Source organism: Pseudoliparis swirei, chromosome 20 (assembly GCF_029220125.1).
Source record: "Pseudoliparis swirei isolate HS2019 ecotype Mariana Trench chromosome 20, NWPU_hadal_v1, whole genome shotgun sequence".
Taxonomy (NCBI): Eukaryota; Metazoa; Chordata; class Actinopteri; order Perciformes; family Liparidae; genus Pseudoliparis; species Pseudoliparis swirei.
Window position 1 is genome coordinate 15,955,046 of NC_079407.1, and position 15,967 is coordinate 15,971,012.

Sequence of the window (15,967 nt, forward strand, 5' to 3'; positions counted from 1 at the left end):
AACTAAAACACATTCATACTGAAAGCTTGGAGTAGACCTGGGTCCAGTTGAGCTGCTTGACACTATTCTCCCGAGCTAAAAAGAACGTAAACAACAAGAGGGGAATGCTACCATTCCTTTTCCGAGGATAGATAGGTTTCTTATCGAGGGAGGAAATATTTGAACACTGTGCCAAAAGCAATATTGAGCACCGAGGACATCAAAGGTCTTGATTAAAGCATTCCATATTGCTATTTTTGTCCTCTTGCCTAAATTGGGGCCATCTGCTCGGGCTTGGATAGGCTGGGTGACCCCCCTACCCTCTGCTGATCGTTTGTTTTGCAAATGTCTAGACATTTTTAAATGTGTCGAGTATTATTTGTCCATTGGACAATTTGAAGACAACTTGTATGGTCAAAAAGTAGTCGTACTCTTTAGTCATTAAACATGTCAGTTTACCACATTAAATACATCTTATCAATGGACAATGGTAGTTGGATTTAAATGCCAGACATGGCATTTAAACACAGGCCACGCTGTTACCGACATGTTCTCGCATGCAAGTTGCAGTTCAGGAAATATAATCAAACATCCAAATAAACCGACGTAGCCTGTTTCTGATCACAAACCTGTTTCTCTGTTGTGTTCAGGGGGAAGTTTTGACTTCCTGCGGGAGTGCCAAGTATCTCCTGTGCCAGACTCTGGTCTGAGTTCTTCTTCTACATCGTCCAGTTTGAGTCTGGGAGGCAGCAGCAACAACCTGCCGGAGATCCCACATGAAGTGGAGGAGCCGGTGCCTTCCAGTAAAATGGACGAGAAGACTAATAAGCTCATTGAGTTTTTAACCACAAGGTGCTGATTCCACACGCTGTTCTCCCTTTGAAATCATTTCCTGCAAGTGGCACCACCTGTATGTTACACAGCAGATATGCTTTCTCATATTTCTTGACGTAGATTACCACCTAGTGGCGCTGCATGCAAAGTGCAATAGATTATTGTATGAGCAGTTTGAGATGAGATATTTGAATTTAGTGAGTGCAGCTCTCTTGAACTGTGTAGAACTTGATTTGTTGAGAATACATTTTTGCCACTTTAAGAACGGACAATACTGATCCAAACAAAACCAGAGTCACATCTGGATTTGGGCTTGGTGCAGTTCATTCAGAACAGTCAGCTAACTGAGCCACTTTCTACAATAGTCGACCTCAAAGTAGACAATGTACTGTGTGTTGTTAGTGACTATGAAACTGTTGTTTTACAGAGCACATGGACCCCTGTGGTGCCATGAGGACATTTCAGCAAAGAACTACATTTCAAAAAGCACAGGGCAGATGACAAACTTCCTACGACATGTGGTTTGTGTGTTCAAAGACTCCAAGTCAGGTAACCCTTCAGCAAATCCTTCACTGTCATTACCAATGAAGTCAGCTCCAGAACCCTGTCTTTGCCGCATTCAATATTTCCCATTTTCTTTAGCGCACTCTCGTCTGTCCTCGCTAGATTTCCACCTGGAGCAGCAGCTCAGTGACGTGGCGCTGCAGACGGCCTTGTGTAGTTCCTCGCGTCACTACGCTGGACGTTCCTTCCAGGAGTTCCGGGCCCTCCGGCAGCCCATTTCTGCCCATGCTGTCTCTGACTTGCTCTCCCGGCTGGTGGAAGTCGTAGGAGAGCATGGAGAAGAGGTGCAGGTTAGTGTGTACATGATGTGTGTGATATGTGAACGTGGATATGAGAGAATCTGACATACGTTCAAGGGTTCATGGATCATCCATGTAGGAATGTCTTCTTTGCAGGAACTGAGGAATTGCCTCAATAATATTATATTCTTATTTACTGTATCATTTGTATTCTAAGTGTTTCTTTCGGGGCGGAATAAGCACATGGATTCAAGGCTGTTTAGCAAATGAGTTGGCTGCCCCAGATGTTTGACCTTCTTATGAGCACATCAATAAATCTACTAATCCCCTAATGGCAGAAATCCTAGATCCCCGTTAAAGTCTAATCAGCATATCATTGAACTACCTGTCCATCAAATATTATTTAAATCTAGTGTTTTTTTTATTTTCTATTTTTATCAGCAATTAAGTGCTCCGTTCAAATTGAATGATTCATGAAAATCCTCCACAGAACTGCAGTCGTCTTTTTCTCTCTTGCAGGGCTATGTGATGGAGGTATTACTGACACTGGAATCTGTGGTGGATAACTTAGCTGAATGTCTCAAGAACAATGATCTCATGGCCATCTTGACGAGGTTTGTGTCTCCCGTACATGTATTTATGTTGAAAAAGGCTGTTTTTTTGTTCAAACATACATCACTTTTCTTCGCTGTTTATTTCATTCCAGAGCCTCGTCTCCAGATTTTCTCACCAGTCTCAAGCTGCTGTCCAACAGGAAGAGCACAGGGCAGCTCAATCTTAGAAGAGAAGAGAGGAGCCGACATCAGAGGAGCTCCTCTGTCCCCAAGAAGTTTGGAGAGGCGGACAGGTGGTCTGATCAGCCTCGCAGTGCCACGCTGGACCGCGTCCAGGCCTGTGAACAGCAGGTGTCGTTAGCCAAGACCCGCAGCGCGTCCTTGTCCAAAGACAACATCAACGACCCGACCAACGTCAACCACCCCAGCAACCTGCTGGCCACCATCTTCTGGGTGGCTGTGTCACTGATGGAGTCGGACTTTGAGTTTGAGTACCAGATGTCTTTGAGGCTGCTGAATAAGCTGCTGGGCCACATGTCGCTCGACAAGCAGGAGAACAGGGAGAAGCTGGAGAAACTGCAGAGCCAGCTTCAGTGGAGCAGCTTCACTGGGCTCCAGCAGCTGCTGCTGAAGGGCTTCACCTCCGCGTCCACCACTGACCTCACGCTCCAGCTCTTCTGCCAACTCACACCGGTGTCACGAGTGCCTGTGGTGGACACATCCCAAGCCATAGGTACACTGTAGGAAACAACATATATGGGGTTGTTATGTGAATATTTTCGCGTGAAATATTGAATTAATGTGTCTGTTTTATCCATTAGGTTTTGCCTTGAATGTTCTCTGCCTGCTCCCACATCTCGTGCAGAACTTTGATGGGCCCACGAAGTTCTGTCAAGACGTTGCCGAGAAGATAGCTCAGGTTTGGCCTCATTCAAATTCCTTTCTTCATTTTTCTTTTAAAGAGAATGTGTTTTGTGCTCATGCACTTTTTGTCCATAGGTATGCCTCGAGGAGAAGAACGCCAAGCTCTCCAACCTAGCTCACGTCATGGCTCTCTATAAAACGCACTCCTACACACGAGACTGCTTCACTTGGGTGAACGTGGTGTGTCGGTATCTTCACGAGGCCTTCTCGGATATCACTCTCAACCTGGTCACTTACATGGCAGAGGTGTGTGCAGCTCCACCAGCTGATCATATATTTGCCAAAGTGGCAGTAAAAAGGTTGCACAGTAATTATATATTGCAGCTTTTCAAAGGGTGCAACACGAATGAAATGCATTTTGTTCTATCGTAACAGCTGTTGGAGAAGGGGCTCCCCAGTATGCAGCAGACTCTTCTACAGATCATCTACAGCCTCCTGAGTCACATGGACCTGGGAGGAATTCAAGCCAAACTGTTCAACATGGAGGTGCTCAAGACAATTGAGAAATTCGTCCAGGTAAGTTTGAGGATGTGTCCTACTGCGGATAATTAGTTTAAATATGTGGCGACAGTATGCCTTTGCTCTGATTTTTAGTCAAACGCTGTATATACACTTCAGTTCAAAAGTTTGGGATCACCCAGACCATTTCGTGTCTTCCATGAAAAATCACACTTTTATTTATCGAATGAATATAAAATATAGTCAAGACATTGACAAGGTTAGAAATAATGATTCATATTTGAAATATTAATTTTGTTCTACAAACTTCAAGCTCAAAGGAAGGCCAGTTGTATAGCTTATATCACCATCATAACTGTTTTCAGCTGTGCTAACATAATTGCACGGGTTTTCTAATCAGACATTAGTCTTCAAAGGCGATTAGCAAACACAATGTACCATTAGAACACTGGAGTGATAGTTGCTGTAAATGGGCCTCTATACACCTCTAGAGATATTTCATTAGAAACCAGACGTTTCCACCTAGAATAGTCATTTACCACATTAACAATGTAGAGAGTGTATTTCTGATTAATTTAATGTTATCTTTATTGAAAAAACAGTGCTTTTCTTTGAAAAATAAAGTCATTTCTAAGTGATCCCAAACTTTTGAACGGTAGTGTATATTTGTAATATTTACGTCGTAACACTTTTACTCGTTCAGATATATGTGCTCGTAAAGGGAAAACGTTCACATCGCCTGCGTCAGATGTGATCACTGGAAACCTTTAGGCATCGTGCTCTGACTAATAGTCTTGTGTTCCCTGTTCCTTTTGTGAGTGTTCATTGGAAAAAAAGGAGAAAAAAATCTGTCTTGTGTCAGCGCAGTAAATTTGTAGACACACCCAAACTATAAACAGTCTGCCCTCCTGCCGCAGCCTCGGACTCTGCTTATTCTCCAACTGCTAGAACACTTGTCTCCAAAAATAGAACCACATTAAAACCATGTGTGGTTGTTTCTTTCTAAACATGTGGTTTTGTGGGTTCTTGTTTATTGTCTGTGTGTACGAGTGACCTGATGCGTGTATGTCTGTCTCATCTATAGACTGTCCATTGGAGGGAAGCATTGAATATCCTGAAGCTGGTGGTTTCTCGATCGGCCAGTTTGGTGCAGCCGTCGTCCCCACAAAGTGTCCTCTCCTATGAGGACATCAGCCGCGTATGGGACCGCTCCTCCAAGGCTTTGCCTGGGAAAACGCTGGACTTCCACTTTGACATATCTGAGGTCAGAGACTCTTTCTCTTTCACTGTGTTCTTGGTTTCAAAGTCCCTGCAGCTTGGGGAGAGCGTCATGCTTGTCTGACTTCCCCGGTATTTGGTCCTGTATTTTCCAGGGTGCGGTGCTTGTTGCGTTTGTGTGTGCAGCTTTTTGGAAAGGAAACATTTCTTCCCCTTCCTTAATGCTGATATTTCTTTTTGACCAAACCCCTCGAGATTAGCTTGAAAGCTCCAAAGGTAAACACAATTAGCCAAGTAAGAGCTGGAAAGTGATGTCAAAGATACAGACAGAGGGCTGTATGTGTGGGAACTGTACAGTGAGCTATTTGGGCAGTTCATGAATGGCAGGAAATGATGTCACCTCTTTGCTGCCGTCCTTTGTATGTGAATCACTGACTTTTAGTGGATAGCCAACTGTGTGTGAATCTAAACCACTGATATTTCTGAAAATACTCAGATATTTTTAGACTGAGAGATACAGCAGAGGAAAGGTTTGTTTTTTCTCAGATGCTTCAGGCATTCGGAATGCCTAGTGGAGTATAAATTGTCAACATTGATAAAAGATATTATATAAAACATGAAATATCGATTACGGATGGTCATCTTGGATACAAACTGGAGCTGCTGTGGAGTCATTGATTGCCGAAGCAGAGAGGAACGTTCTCCTCCTCAATCCTTCCCTTTCTCTCTTTGTTTGCGTCCACGCTGTTAGACGCCGGTGATCGGTCGGTGCTTTGACGACCTGCAGCGCTCTCCAGGCCTAGATGTGAAGAGCAGGACCACAGCAGTGACCCGCAGCACCTCCTCCACCTCCTCTGGATCCACTTCCAACAACGTCCTGGTGCCAGTCAGCTGGAAGAGGCCTCAGTCTTCACAGGTGAGCCCTTCTTCCCCTTCCTTCTGAGAATAGTATTCATCATATGAAAGGTGATGATTTGATAATAGCTCTATTTGGTGCCTATTAAATTCATTTTATTTGTATCTTTTGTGAAACATACCGTCACTTTCTCTTGCCCGCTGCAGAAAAGAACACGGGAAAAACTGGTGAATGTATTGTCTCTGTGTGGTCAAGAAGTGGGTCTCAAAAAAAATCCTTCGGTAAGATACACTTTATTTTAGAAACGCTCTGAAGTTTAACACGAACTGGCTATTTTCTCATGATCTGGCATTAAAGATTTTGCCCTCTGTAAGTTGTGCCTATTTGTTGTTCTTGTAGGTGATCTTCTCCAGTTGTGGGGAACTGGACCTCATGGAGCATCAGCCCAGCCTGGTGTCATCTGATGATGGGACACGGGAGCCAGACAACATGGACGACACGACCTCAGAGCAACAGTTTAGAGTCTTTAGAGACTTTGACTTCCTTGATGTGGAGCTTGAAGACGGAGAGGTGAGTCAGGAAACAGTTTGTTTATTCTCCTTCTCACCACCTCACACATTTGTTTGAAAACCACATTGTCAGACTTGTGAAGCAAAAGCAACAAAAAAGAAACAAGACTGACATTAGCACAACGGTATTTTACTCCAAAGAGCACTCGTAAACTGTTCTGGGTCAGGTCTGCCTGCTCTGAGTAATGGGGTTTCTTTCTTCTGTTTTTTTCTGTCCATGCTATCTAGGAGCTACAGGTAAGTTTAGTCATGTTACATTTTCTTTCAAAGAGCATTTGCAGGAAATTTAACTGATGGCAAATAGTAGCAAATGTGTGTGCATGCAATGTTCATGTAGTTCAAGGGAGATATGTCCACTAAGTTATTTAGTATTAGCAAAACAGTAAGTTTAGCATATAGATGTGGACGTCACATTGAAAAGCTGGATTTTATTAGAGTAACATTTTCCCCCTTCATTTACGTTGCAGATCTCACTCGGGTTTACAAAATAAAGTGTGCGCACTCAGTTGTCTCAATTGTCCATATAACTGTAAATGTAATTTTAGACGGGACGTTATCTCCATCTCCAAAGCCTGTAAAGAAACTGTGTTTAGTTTCAGCTATTCTCATGCGTGAACTTATTTATTTGATAAAGTTCATGCATTTAACATTTCTGTTAGTTGACCTTGTGGAGAAGAACATCAGACTCTCTCAAGTCAGTTCTGTCGACTGACACAGAAACCCGAATACTGATGATGTACACGTTGTTGTTCACGTTTGCAGCAATAACGTTGCTCTAACTGGTTCAATTTAACACCAGTCGTGTTGGATGGTTCAATTATGGATACCTCATTTTAATACCTCTTTGTCAAGCTTTAAATACCGCAGTAACATCTTGGCATGTTCAGCAAATTGATGCTGTGGGAATATCACATCTCTGTGCATCAAAAGATGCAGACTTTGCACACTGGGAATAGTGTCAGCCGTTCTCACTGTGCCGGCGTAGCTTTCAGACGGACTATAAACTCAAACAAGTGCTGTTGTCACCAAAAGGGCAACATGGAGAGTTTTTAAGTTAAGGACACCACAACAAGGCAAATGAAGGTTTTCTGACCAGATTCAAACGTTTGTTTATGATCACAAATGGTTTATTTGAAAAGAAAAGAAATCCTTTGCTTTCTAGCAGGCGTCGGCATCCGGCTAATCGCCACAGGAACTCTCCTTGTCGAATCTGTTGATGTGGAGCTTTGGTGGAATGTGGAAGTTGGCTGAGTGCAGCTGAAATGTCACTCCGCATTTTAAGCAAGAAGCAGACAAACTGCGGGACTAAAGATCTGTAAATATAGAAGTCTGACAATATCAGAGTGTTTTAAAGCCCACATTTTTCTGCCAGTTCCCCCATCATCTTGGCTACTTTAGTTGCAGTTCGAGGAAACTCTTTGTGAGGCTGCATTGCTCCAGTTCTCCCTCCATTGTTAACTATGAGGGGGAAACCTCCCTCAGAGACGACCCCCTCCCTGAACCTGCACTGCATGGTTGCGTGAATGTGTGTCTACGGTATGCTTTCGCGTGTGCATGTGTTTGTGTTTGATTGTGCTTCACTTCTTGGAACTTACTTGGTAACTCAATGGTGTTCTCTGTCACAGGGAGAGACGATGGACAACTTCAACTGGGGTGTGCGTCGACGCTCCATGGACAGCCTGGACCAGAGTGACCTGCAGCCCCTGGAGGAGAGCCAGCTGTCCAGCAGCATGCCCAGCCTCAGCAAGATCACCCATGAAGACTCAGACGAGTCGTCGGAGGAAGATTCCCTCATTGCCAGCCAGATACTCTCCCAATCACAACTCGTGAGTTCACTTCCTCTTTTTTGCCAATAGATTTACAGGGCTTGAAAAGTCCGAAAAACATTGCATAATATGTGGTATTTAACACATTTCCAAAGGTCTCACATTTTACTAGTTAAACCCTGCATAAACTCTTTTAACATGTTATTAATTTCAACCGTAATCGCTATTGAAACATATTGGCAGATGAAAGTAACTGAGGACATTCAGAGGATAAATATTGTTTTTATCTTGGACATTCTATGAGCTCTCCTCTTGTGCCACCCTCAGGTTATTGTCAACATTGCACACAAGGCATCTCATAATGTAATTAGCTGAGCGCATTCATCCTCCCAAGTAGATGAGGCCTCATCAGATACACATTTTTGAATCTCTTTATTTAGCAGATCACTTTGTGGATCCCACTCTCTTGTTCCTGATTGGTTAGCAGTCATTCTCAGTTTTAACAGCTCATTCAGGAATATTGACTTTTCAATCCAGTGCTTTGAGCTCTGTTTTTTTTCTGTTTCTAAAAATGTTTTGATGTTTATTGAACAATTATTTAAAGACGATTTCAACAGATTTGACTTTGTCTCTCTTGCAGATGGTCAGCCTCTCTCCAACAGCAGAGATCAGTAACAGGGACTCTCCCTCTGCCTTTTTTTATACATCCTCAGCTGATTCAACTCCCCTGAACACCAACAATCCTAATTTTGATGGCCAACTGCCAGAGGACTCGAAGCAGCGGGTGAATAAGGGCTTCAGAGTGTCAGAGATACTGGGAACTACTCATTCCTATCGCAACTCCATACTAGAGTTCTTCACTAATTTTGCCAAATAGGGAGCTATCCTGTTGCATCTTTTCTTGTGAAGTGTCTTGGATGTTTTATGTGCTTTGGGTTCAGTCTATGTTAAGTAATATTTTGTAGCGCTTTGACCTTTCTACATTTCCCCTCTTCAGAGTAGTGCATGAGCTGGCCTTTTCTTTATATTTCATTGGTTGCATGCTAAAAGAGAATGAACTATAACCCGCAAGCAGGCAATCTATAACGCTTTGGGCTTTGGGCTATGGGCTATCGGCTAGACTGTGCCTTATTTTAATTGTGGCAGTGTTAGGGGGTCGTAGCCAACAATAGAACAAGAAAAAACTCTTTCTTTCTGTGTCTGTCTGTTTAAGGCAATTTGTATACCTATTGCTCCTGTTTGGGTGGCTCTAAGCAACAACTAAAAACTCTTGGCATGTGGGAGGTCAAGAAAGGTTTACACATTGCCTGCCCAAAAACATGAGTGTGCTGGGCCACAAATGCTGGCTTCATGAAATTATTTAGTAATCTATTCGATTGGCCCAATTTATGCACACTAAATTTACCAAATAAAAGAGAACAGCACAAGGAGTGTCCATAGGGTCCCAAGCCAAGGTTAGTGTATCCATTGTACCAACGCAATTATCTGTATATTAATGAAGTCTAACATCGGGAACACATTTTCAGTTCAGTATAACCTTCACTGCATGCGGTCTCAGTGTTTGCTCATGACTAGTTCACGTTGCCAGTTGCTGAGAAAGTGTTTGTCCTCCCTGTGTTCTGTTTAGCATGAGGTGTCACAAGTGGATGAAGACGCCAATCTCCACGAGGACGACATCTCTCTCTCCATCATTGAACTACCCCTTGACTTTCACTGTGGAGACAGTTTGATAATGGACATGGTTCACATTGATTACAAAGGAGAACTTGACCTTGACAGCTGCGAGCCCAGGTACCGACTCACAACTTTTGTATGTAAAAAAAAGAAAAGAAAAAAAAGGACATTCGTAACGCAGCTTTCTGTCCACTCAGTCTGACCGAGGAAGAGAGAGACGACATGCTGGAGTCACGATCTTCACCGCCGCCGTCACCTTTCTTCTCCGCCATCCTCGCGGCTTTCCAACCAGCGGTGTGCAACAATGCAGAGGAGGCTTGGCGAAGTCACATCAACCAGCTTGTGTCTGACTCCGATGGATCCTGTGCAGTCTACACTTTCCATGTATTTTCTTCACTATTTCAGGTATTCCACCATGGCATGGTAACCAGCATAGCCCCGCATTCCACTAACAGTGGGCCTGGTCAAACTGAATAATTCAACAGGTGACAGGATTAGTTGTGTGGCTGATTAACCTTTAGATTACTTTCAGACAACATCTGAATAATCACAAATAGAGGGCATTATGTAGAGTCAGCTTAAATATCTTCAGAGATTCATAACCAGATGTTGAGCACTTCACTAACCAAAGCTGCCAATGAGAACATTTAAGGGGGATCAAAATGATAGAATGTAGGTCCTGTTTTCTGATTTAGAATCAGAATCTTTCACAAACAAACGAGGGTCCACAAGAGTCTCGCTCAGTGATCTTGTTCCAGTCACGGCCTTTGACACCGTTACAGCCAACCTGTTTTTTGTGCTTTGCAGAATATCCAAATCAAATTTTGTTCCTTGACCTGTGATGCTGTGAGTTACCTCGGCGATGGCCTGAGAGGATTAGGATCAAAGTTTTTAAGATCTTCTCAGATGCTGACATCGTGCTCGGAGTGCCCATCACTATTTATTGACGCAGAAACAGTAAGTAACATGAGATGTTTTTTAACAGAATGTTATTGGTAGTTGAACAAATTCAAGAACAATAACTCTATTTTCACAGATTATGTCTTATGGTTTCTTGGAGAAAATGAAATTCAGCGCGTTGGAACTTCAAGAGTATCTTGATACTTACAACAACAGAAAAGAGGCGGCTCTCACTGTAAGGACATTTACTTTTGTGACCTCCAGTCTGAATGTCACCTGTATGTTGTCGCTGAGTTGTTTACGCTGTGATTCTGTTGTCTCTGTTACACACAGTGGTTGAGCAACTGTAAGGCCACCTTCCCCAGTGTGAGGAGTGCTGAGGGCAGCGTGATAACAAGTCAACCAGCAGAGCACAAGGACAAGGTAAAACCTATTTCTCTGGTAAAACCGTACCTTTTTATCAATTTCAGCTTTAACTCTGACATGCTGTCATATCAAATGAGTGATACTGGTTTGTTTTGTTGTTTAATGCATTCAGCCGTGTGCAAACACACACACGGCTGAATGATTTTTAATGAAAAAAGTTGTTGATTCTGCAAGAATGGATTTACAAAAAGAGATTTTACTTCAACTGACTTCTCATGCTGTACTCTCTGCATTACGATTACCATGTGGTACTTTAGCTCTGTGAGTGTTACCTCTATCTTCCTCACACTTTTTGACAACATTGAGTTGCCGCACGTCACATTTATTATGTCATTCCAACGTGCATTGTGATCATTTTCAGCTCTGCTGGGCATGTGAGCGAGGTCTCCTCAGTTGCATTTGATCTAGCAGTTAACAATTCCGCTCACTTCAAAACTGAAGAAAGGAAACAACTAAAACATGTACTTAATAGCTAAGAGATTCCTACCAAAGTGAGTGTGATTGTGCTAGTTAACCGCCAGAATTGTTACGTTGCTTGGATGTTTTAATTGGCTTCTAGAAATTAAAGGTGCCCTTTGGAGTTTTTTTGTAGACAAAAGTTATGATTACATTCAGTAAAAATGCATTACGTCTCCTTCCTCATTAAACATTTGCATCTTGGTAAATTACGTGCAAAACAGTAGAGTAATGTGATATCATCAGAAGGACTCTGTATCACGGCACCCACAGGAGCGCATGTGTGTCCTTATGGGCGTAGATAACCAAAACAGGACACACTCAAAAAAGCACTTTGCTAGCCCTGCTAGAGGTCAAAAACTCCACAGGGATCCTTTAATTCATGCCGACTACCAGCCCTTCCTTTCAGTTCTGGTTTACATATACACCAACAGTCACTTTTCTCCCCCTTTGCATGCCAATAAAACCTGGGCTAATACTTTTCACCTACTTTTAATTAGAAAGAATTTGGAGTTGCATGCCCTTCTTTTGATTCTCTGTTCTCCTTACCTCTTTTCTGTCCTGTTTCATGCTTGCTTTGTAGAAAATGGAATTTCTGTCTGTAAGTTGGAATGACTTGTTCCTTTTTGTTATTTTATCTTTTTCAGTTAAAAAAAAAAAATGTCAGCTCACTCAGCACATTTAAAATTGTCTGTATAACTGCTGCAGGTCTGACTTCTATTTACAAGTAGTTCACCCGTAGCTTTAAGTGAGTGTATTATACACCAAATGCAGAACCATAGCCAATAAAGTATCAATTAATACATATGAAAGAGAAACCTACCTCATTGAAGAGGCCTTTTGCCAACAACCATTTGTCTCTTACTTTCAGCAACTGGAGCTTTGTCAAAGACTCTACAAACTCCACTTTCAGCTGTTGCTGCTTTTTCAGTCCTACTGTAAGCTGATTGAACAGGTCCATGCAATAAGCTCTAATCCTGAGGTAGGTACATCATGCATTTACTTGTCCTCTCTTTTTGGAACCTTGACACCCACCTTCAAATCCATTAATAATATGAATCCCTCTTAACTTTTAGCTGAAAAATATTTCCCGAGAGCTAAACGAGTTGAAGTGCAACCTGAGAGTTGCAGCAGCCTCTGTGACGAATGATGAGATTGCTGCGAGTGAGAGCTCCTGCTCCGAGCCCACCTTCAGCTCATCCGAAGCTGCTGTGCAGGCCATCCTTGAGTGTCTGAAGAACAACGTGTTTCCGACGGCCATCCGCTACATTCGTGAGTGCAGGTGAGAAAAGGCTTGTTTTTCTGTATGTAATGGAATAAATGCCAGCAAAATATTTCCCCATTGAAACAAATACCATTTGTTTTTTATTGCAGAAAAATGTGGCCGAAAGACATCTTTGGCAGCCACTCTGAGGATGAGGTTCAGACTTTACTCAACATCTACTTTAGACATCAAACCTTGGGTCAGACGGGAACATTTGCTCTGGTGGGCTCAAAACAGGACCTGACAGAAATACCTGTCAAGCTTATGGAACTGAACGGGGAGATCCGGGACATGATCCGACGTGCCCAAGGCGACCGAGCCATCACGGCGTTCCTCCCAGACTCCAAAGTTTCAGGCTTGACTCTTTGATGGGGGCCTGACAGCACCTGACACCCGTTCCTGCACAGCAACATGTCCCATGACGAGCCTCTGCTTCTGTTTGGGGCTGCTGCTATCGTCTCAGTGGTTAACAAGCACTCTGCTCTCACCTGGGAAAACCAAACCCCCTTTCCCCTTCCTGCTCAGAGCACATCAGAATGTCATGAAGTCAGGTCATCGGATTTGCAGCAATACTGTTGTTTGTTTTTAGAAAGATGAGAAACTTTGCTGTTGCAGAGAAACATAGGCTTTTATTGCACTAATAATAGAAATTATCACAAAGCAACCATTTGCTACTGAGGTCAACAACGTTCACATTTAACAAATGACATACCAAAGCTAAGTGATTTTCTTTCAGTTATGTTGTTTTAATTGTCATGGGAAAATGTGCAATCCTCTATGAAAGTAGAAGAATTTTACTGTATCCTGAAAGAATGTATTTTAATATCATAGCATTGGAAAACATGAATATTGTTAGTACAGAAAAAGGGAGGCTTCAATGCTTGTTAAAGTAGTGAGTGGGTATTTATGTGCGTGTGTGTGTGTGTGTGTGTTTGTGTGTGCTTGTGGTGTGTGTGGGTGCTCGAGTGTGTGACAAAAACCTGAAGACCATCACAGATGGAATTATGGATATTGATTTATGGAAATTGTTTGTATTTAACTACTTTTACATACTGCAAAACTACTGTAACGCCTCCCAAACCTACACTACATGCTGCTGTGTGGGCAATCTGTTACATGAAACATCTTACTGTACTTTTTAAATGCAGCTTTTAGCGATAAGGTAAATTATCTAATATGATTTGCAATAGTAAAATATGCATTTATCAAACAAGATTTATAGAAACTAGATTTATAGAAACCAAACATTTAGTTTTATCTTTAAACCTGCCAAGCTTGCAAATTCTATGTACTTTAAAGTGTAATAGTAATGTTTATGAACAAATAAAAAAAACTATTTTAACTGAATGATTGTACATAGTGCAATAGGGGCTTTGCTCAGACTCATAAGATTGTATTTTTATGAACTTACAATTTGAGCTGCCTGCATGTAAACAGAAAGAGATAGCTATTTATAAAAAGTCCATAAGAACTGTTTGTTTAGCTTCTCGCCTTGTAAATACTACTGCCTTTGCAATGTACTGTACTTTGGTGTTCTGTGCACTTATGTAACAGTAACAAATAAAACGTACATTTGTTAACTATGGTTTTATTTTGTGATTTGTGTGATGTTGTTATTGTTTATTTTGTTTTTTGTTTTTCATAAAATTGGGAGTTGATACACCCTGGGTGTTACCTCGAGACAATAGTTAAAAGTTGTGCCCCACTCAGAGAGAACTGCCTGTCAGGTGTAAGATTTAAAACACCCTTGACAGCAGCATTCATATGGAGGCATAGATGTATAAAGAACAGACATGACCTAGTCGGAAAGTCTACCTGAAAGGCTAAACTTGTGAAATAATTGAATATGAAACTTCAAATATATCGTTCATCTGTTATTCAAATAATGTCACTGATTTTAATATAATCACCACCTATTATTACAAAACGTCCTGATATCCATAAAATAAGCCCCCCTTTTTTAAATCATGTAAAATCAGCCCTCAATCTCCATAGTTGAACTTTAATACAACTCTTATTTTGAAAATTAGACTTGAGTTCCGGTGTGCAGCGCGCGAGGTTTGATTTCTAAGCAGGGTAAACTAGCTAGCAGATTGCCTTTTTATGACAACTTCTTTATCATTTGATATCGTGGTTTTTGTGGATTGTCGTCAACATTTTGTCAGGAGTTCACGACATTGAGGCATGAAAGCCAACACTACGCCGCCATGGTAAGTTAGAATAACGTTCGCTTCAAAAGTATCGTTAGTTGCATCTATTTTTGCTGTCTGGTTTCATTTTGTGGAAGTGTGACATTAGCTGTCGATGTCGCTAAATTAACCTTCGTGATACGATCATCTCGCTAGGTGTTTTCGAGGCATTGACAACCAGCTATAACATTTGCTATGGTTGTGAATCCAACATTAGCAAACGATGCTGTGTAACAACGTGTATTGTTATCATCAGGCGGAGTTCCCTGACGTTAACGTAAGCCAATGAAGTTGATTCATTTAGCAGCTAGCAACCCCGAGGATTGTAGGCTATCGCATTTTTCAGGTGAAAGCTAACGAACATGGACTGAGGTAAGTCTCACAAGTTTAACCTGTCTCCTCAGGTGTGCCACATAACACAATTGAGGGGTTACTTAAATCCCCTGCAATGGATTTAACCTCTAAAAACATGTACGAGACATATAAAGATGACATTTGGAAAGGTAAGACGTCTCTGTTTTCATCACAATAAAACATACACGCTGCACAAAGAGTGTCCATGTTGCAATACTGTCTCAACGCATGACATTGAACAGATGTTCCAGATGTTGTGTCTAATTCTTTAAATCCAGCAGCATAATCAGATAATTGTGCTTTTTGAATGGAGGCGGCTGTGTTCTCATTACTCTTTATGTCATTATTCATGTTCTAATATAGCGCTGGGCCCCTTGGATCCCGACTGGTTTGAGGCACTGACATCTCAAATGTTCGCTGAGGGAAATGTCTCTGATCAAGATGACCTGTGTGGGAACCAAGAGGCAAACTTTAAAGCACCTTTTGAGAAAACTGCAGTCGACAGTCAGCTGTTCTCAACCCCAAAAGTCTTCAGGCAGCATCGAGTTGTGTCACCTGAAACTGAGGAGGAGCAGTCGTTCACTGGTGAACATGGTTATGTTTAATTACAGTGTGACTGTGCTGCATGTGTTTATTGATTTAGGTTATTTCTTCTAATACATGCACTCATCCTAAGCAACACAAATATAGATGTCTGCATGTTGAATTGTTGTAAATTGTAGTAATCTACATGTGTCTGCAT

General features: G+C 41.9%; 1 protein-coding gene across 10 annotated transcripts in view; it reads left to right on the forward strand.

Moving 5' to 3' along the window:
* LOC130210365 (protein furry homolog) overlaps window positions 1-14,263 on the forward strand; it is a 52,882-nt gene extending 38,619 nt beyond the window's left edge. For 6 of the 10 annotated variants that reach the window (XM_056440546.1, XM_056440540.1, XM_056440541.1 and 3 more), the window contains exons 40-62: window positions 630-831; window positions 1,241-1,362; window positions 1,480-1,667; window positions 2,136-2,230; window positions 2,323-2,903; window positions 2,992-3,089; window positions 3,170-3,340; window positions 3,470-3,610; window positions 4,638-4,817; window positions 5,523-5,687; window positions 5,834-5,908; window positions 6,027-6,197; window positions 7,822-8,022; window positions 8,603-8,746; window positions 9,590-9,753; window positions 9,834-10,041; window positions 10,444-10,593; window positions 10,673-10,771; window positions 10,870-10,959; window positions 12,002-12,019; window positions 12,290-12,400; window positions 12,495-12,700; window positions 12,793-14,263. In XM_056440546.1, coding sequence (XP_056296521.1) covers window positions 630-831; window positions 1,241-1,362; window positions 1,480-1,667; window positions 2,136-2,230; window positions 2,323-2,903; window positions 2,992-3,089; window positions 3,170-3,340; window positions 3,470-3,610; window positions 4,638-4,817; window positions 5,523-5,687; window positions 5,834-5,908; window positions 6,027-6,197; window positions 7,822-8,022; window positions 8,603-8,746; window positions 9,590-9,753; window positions 9,834-10,041; window positions 10,444-10,593; window positions 10,673-10,771; window positions 10,870-10,959; window positions 12,002-12,019; window positions 12,290-12,400; window positions 12,495-12,700; window positions 12,793-13,051 — 3,839 coding nt within the window. In that variant the 3' untranslated portion in view covers window positions 13,052-14,263. Of the gene's footprint in view, window positions 1-629; window positions 832-1,240; window positions 1,363-1,479; window positions 1,668-2,135; window positions 2,231-2,322; window positions 2,904-2,991; window positions 3,090-3,169; window positions 3,341-3,469; window positions 3,611-4,637; window positions 4,818-5,522; window positions 5,688-5,833; window positions 5,909-6,026; window positions 6,198-6,269; window positions 6,414-7,821; window positions 8,023-8,602; window positions 9,417-9,589; window positions 9,754-9,833; window positions 10,042-10,443; window positions 10,594-10,672; window positions 10,772-10,869; window positions 10,960-12,001; window positions 12,020-12,289; window positions 12,401-12,494; window positions 12,701-12,792 lie in introns of those variants that run through there. The other 4 variants (XM_056440542.1, XM_056440549.1, XR_008834793.1 and 1 more) reach the window with 3 other exon arrangements.
* The last annotated feature ends 1,704 nt before the right edge of the window (window positions 14,264-15,967 follow it).